The sequence below is a fragment of the Clarias gariepinus genome, chromosome 19 (assembly GCF_024256425.1).
Source record: "Clarias gariepinus isolate MV-2021 ecotype Netherlands chromosome 19, CGAR_prim_01v2, whole genome shotgun sequence".
NCBI classification, from domain to species: Eukaryota; Metazoa; Chordata; class Actinopteri; order Siluriformes; family Clariidae; genus Clarias; species Clarias gariepinus.
In genome coordinates, this window is record NC_071118.1 from 2,094,547 (window position 1) to 2,098,836 (window position 4,290).

A 4,290-nucleotide genomic window follows, 5' to 3' on the forward strand; every position below is an offset into this window, starting at 1 on the left:
TCTGGATAAGGGTGTCTGCCAAATGCCTAAATGTGGGAGAAAACCAGAGTACCCAGAGGAAACCCACCAAGTACAGGAAGAACATGCAATCTCCATGCACACAGAGGCGGGAATCAAACCCAGACCCTGGTGGTGCACGGCAACAGTGCTAACCACTAAGCCACCGCACTGTCTGTTCTAGAACAGCTGCCCTAAAATGTGGAAAATAAATCCAAACTTTTGACCGGTACTGTAAAAGGCACCTTTGTCAGAATAGGTCAGGGTACTCTGCTGTACTATACTGCACTATTCGCACAGCTTTCAGCTTTCTTTCCGGCTCCTGATACATCTAACTCAACTACTTCAGTGACCTACTGAGGAAAATCTTTATTTCAAGAAAAACAGTAAAGACACACACATGTAAAAAGTACCTTAAATTCAGCCTGATTCCAATTTTACATACAATCCTGAACAGCATTTTAACAATACTCCCTTTACTTGGTCCAGATGGATTTTTTTTTTGGTCCCGGATCCTAGTGCATTTCAGTCCCAGTTAACCCGAAAAAAATCCCAATGCAATTGAATGTAGCTTAAAGTTTTCTTGAACAATATCAAAATATTGATCATGAATAATTCTTTCTAAATAATTTATTTTACATTAACAAAAAAAACGTAAAAAGTACTTTTTCTTGTTTCTGGGGCAGGACCATCACTGTACATCTGTCACCTCAAACCAGAAATTATTTAAAAGTATATAATTGGTACATAAGGAGCGCTGATGTACCTCTTTAATATAAAGGCTAATCGAATGTAAAACAAATGCATCTCACCAGGTGAAAATACATACAAAATGTAAAAAAAAAAAAAAAACAAGGAAAAGTCTTTTCAATAACTTTCTTTCAGTATTTTAGAGTGTACCGAGGTACTGAAAAGGTCTTGGATTTAAATGGTTTTAAGAACTGGGTCAGTTGTTTGGTACTATTTAAAATGGTCCTTAAGAGTAGAGTTGAGATCTCCGAGAAAAAAAAAGGTTAACATGCCTGCATTTATACAAAATTCACATACAAACATTTGAATCAATCGTGTTAGACATGGTCATCTGTTACAAATTTACATCGAGAGCGCAAACAACAGGAATTGAGACATCGAGGCCGTAAAAGGTTACGGTCTTCGGATTTCACTTAAGTAGAAGAAAGTGAGCCAAAAAGTCAATAAAGCCATCTGTTCCATTGCATGAATAAAACAGGCAGACTCTCAAGACTCCACATCCATTACGGGATACAGCTCTTTTCCGGTTGTTGATGTCAAAACACTTAACCGTTTCCCATGAGCGCCAGACTGTAAAGTACTGAAAGGACTGCAGTTGTTTGTTACAAAGAGTTCGGACACGTTGACACCACGAGAGGAACCACAGCAGGCTTCCTAAAAATGACCTGACCAGGTGGAGCCGGGTCTAAAGAGTTGTTGTCCGAGTGCACAACGCCTGGTCTGTGTTACCTTTAACGCGGCACTGGCCGACTTTAAAACAAGCAAACATGTCACAGAGTTGTTGTCGTACCTCCCTCTGCCAGAAGGCATAAACCAGTGGGTTGATAAGGGAATTGGCGAGTCCAAGCATCCAGAGATGGTTTTCTATAAGCCAGTAAAGCTTGCATGGTGGACACAGTACCTGTATCACGTTGACCACAAAGAAAGGGCACCAGCACAAAGTGAAGCATCCCACCAGTAAGGTGACGGTCCGAAACGGCTTGATGTGTGCACAATAGCGAATTGGAAGGAGGCAGCGGGAACTCACTTGCATGGCTTGCTCGATGCGCCTCTGATGGCTCCAGGCTATTTTCAGGATGTCTAGATAAAAGTAGATGAAGACCAAGAGGATGGGGAAGAAGGTAGCACAGAAAACTATGATGATTCCATGAGGGTTGACGACAGAGAAGAAGGAACATTTCATACCATTTTTATACTGAAGTTCCTGCATGGTCTTTAACATATTGGGCAGGAATCCTAGGACGGCCGAGAGCAGCCACAGACACACCAACAGGCCGGCTATCATCTTGGTCCCCATGAGTTGCGAGTAGCGCAGCGGTACCCTGATCGCCACGTATCGGTCCAGCGAGATAAAGAACATGGTGAAAATAGATGCAGCGCTGGGCACGATAATAAAAGACATGCGCAGCAAGCACATTTCCTTTTGCATCACGACCACGTGGTTTTTAACATCATCGACAGCGATTGCCGTGATAGCCAGACCCACTAGGATATCAGAGACGGCCAGGTTTAAGACCAAGCTCCAGCTGTGATTGCTCCCCTTACGGATCAACAAGACCAAAGCGATGGCCACCAGGAGGTTGGTAAAGACGATCAGGAAGGATTCGATGCTCAGAATCCAGCCGATAACGACTCTGTTGGGGGATTCCTGAGCTGGGGTTGTGAAGACCGGCGTAGCTGAAGTCACCTCTTCTAAGTAGTCATTCATCACCGTTGGAAAAGGTATAATCCCATTCGGAGTGATCATCATTGCCCTTACTGTGCTCAGTGTTGGGAATTTACTCTACATTGAGTTCACATCACACATGGTCCAGAGTGATGCCTCGGACTCGGCTAAAGCAGGAAAAACAGTGTCATATGTCAGAAACTGGAATGTTATTCAGAGACGCCTCTTTGTCACGGCTCGTTTTTAACTGGTCGACCCTTGTTCAGTCTGGCTGTCATCCAAGTCCCATCTCTAGTGCATACTTCCTGCTTGAAGATGCTCTTTTTCCATCAATGTTCTATTTAGAAATTGAAGTGTAATCCGAATATGATTGACATGCTTGAGAAATATTGATGTTATCGATGGTGTTGTGATCTAGTTATTGACAAGTTATTAGAGTGTGTTATTAGTAACACACTGTACATTCCTACAAACCAAACATATGATACACATGTGTACTTCTCAGTCAGTGTAGTTCAGGAAGTTGGTGATCCTCTTGTGTGATTTTTTGAACACGAACTCACACATCTCTAGTGTAAATAATAATAATAATAATAATGGTCTGTAAAATGTCCTTAAACAGATGGAGAGAACCAGGGGAAGAGTGAAAGAGCAGTGGGAAGGGATTTCCAGTAGAATGGCCTCATTATCAGTATGAGTGTATAACCATATCATCCCAAAACTATTTATTGCATCAGGACGTTTAATGGTTTCAAGGTCAAGATCGAGTAAAATTGTGTGTGTGTGTGTGTGTGTGTGTGTGTATACATATAAATAGATATATACATGAATTAAAATACATGTATTTCATGTATCACTAAAAGTCTCCCTGTGAATTTAAATACTTAAGAGCCTCTGATTGGGTAATTAATATGTTTCAGGTTCCACAATTCTTTTAACTGATCCAGTGAGTACAGTCTCATTTTTTAAACAACTATCTCAGTAGACATACTGCATCCCCTAGTTATGGAAAAGACAATAATTTAAGTCCCCTACTGTACATGAATATTCGAGTTACACAAATTTAATTGTGGAAGTTAGATCACACGTCCGTGTCAAGAAACAGCAAGCAATAACAATTTAGACAAAAGTGAAAATATATATATATTTTTTTTACATGAATCGTTCAAGCATTGGACCAATACTAAAAAACAAGAACAAGATCATGAAACTTGTTAGTTTTATAATGTTAATGTATAGCCAATTGATTTAAGATTCAGATGCAAGATTTAAATAACTTTATTAATCCCAGACGTACTGTAATTTGCTTTGTCTTAGTTGCAGTTGCTTTCTGTTATTTCAAACAAGTAATAAATTAGACAAGGGGAATTAAAATAGCTAAACAAATAAAATAATAATAAAAAACCAGTCAATTCCGTATTGCACTAATAGGAAGGAACAGCATGTGAGTACTGACTGAATTTACATTTTTTTGCACTTGGAAGGAAAAAAGGGAAAGGGAAGGAGCATTGCACAAATAATACAGTCAACAGTATTGCACTTGAGGAGTGGTGATGCTCAATAGTATTGGTAAATGACCAGAGGACCAAGTAACGTATGAATGTAATATTATAATACTGTATCATTACAGACAGTTAGCGTTGGTAAACAAGTATTGTATTTATGTAATGTTGTATTATTACAGACAGTTACTGCCCACATAGTGTAAACGTTACGGAGAAGAGTGATATAATTATATGGCCATTGCTAGAAAAGATTTGTTGGACTTACAAACAAATTGGACTTACAAACAGGATTTTAAAACGGAACTTATTCGTATGTAGGGGACTTACTGTACTGTGCTTTAGAATCTAAAATCTTAGATTGTGATAGCAGAT

General features: G+C 39.5%; 1 protein-coding gene across 2 annotated transcripts; it reads right to left on the bottom strand.

Annotated features, from left to right (window-relative positions):
- Positions 1-238: 238 nt before the first annotated feature.
- On the bottom strand, positions 239-2,799 carry LOC128507711 (glucose-dependent insulinotropic receptor). 2 transcript variants are annotated; one of them, XM_053478784.1, is made up of 2 exons: positions 1,933-2,799; positions 239-1,827 (listed from the first exon to the last, which is right to left on the bottom strand). In XM_053478784.1, exons 1-2 carry the CDS (start codon positions 2,495-2,497, stop codon positions 1,433-1,435), a joined length of 960 nt encoding a protein of 319 aa, XP_053334759.1. In that variant the 5' UTR covers positions 2,498-2,799; the 3' UTR covers positions 239-1,432. The 2 variants fall into 2 exon arrangements, with proteins under 2 accessions (XP_053334759.1, XP_053334758.1); XM_053478783.1 differs by having other exon boundaries at positions 239-2,799.
- Positions 2,800-4,290: the final 1,491 nt, after the last annotated feature.

Bases quoted from the DNA above. Each gene is read 5' to 3' on its own strand.
- LOC128507711 (XM_053478783.1), bottom strand. From the start codon at position 2,497: ATGATGATCACTCCGAATGGGATTATACCTTTTCCAACGGTGATGAAT.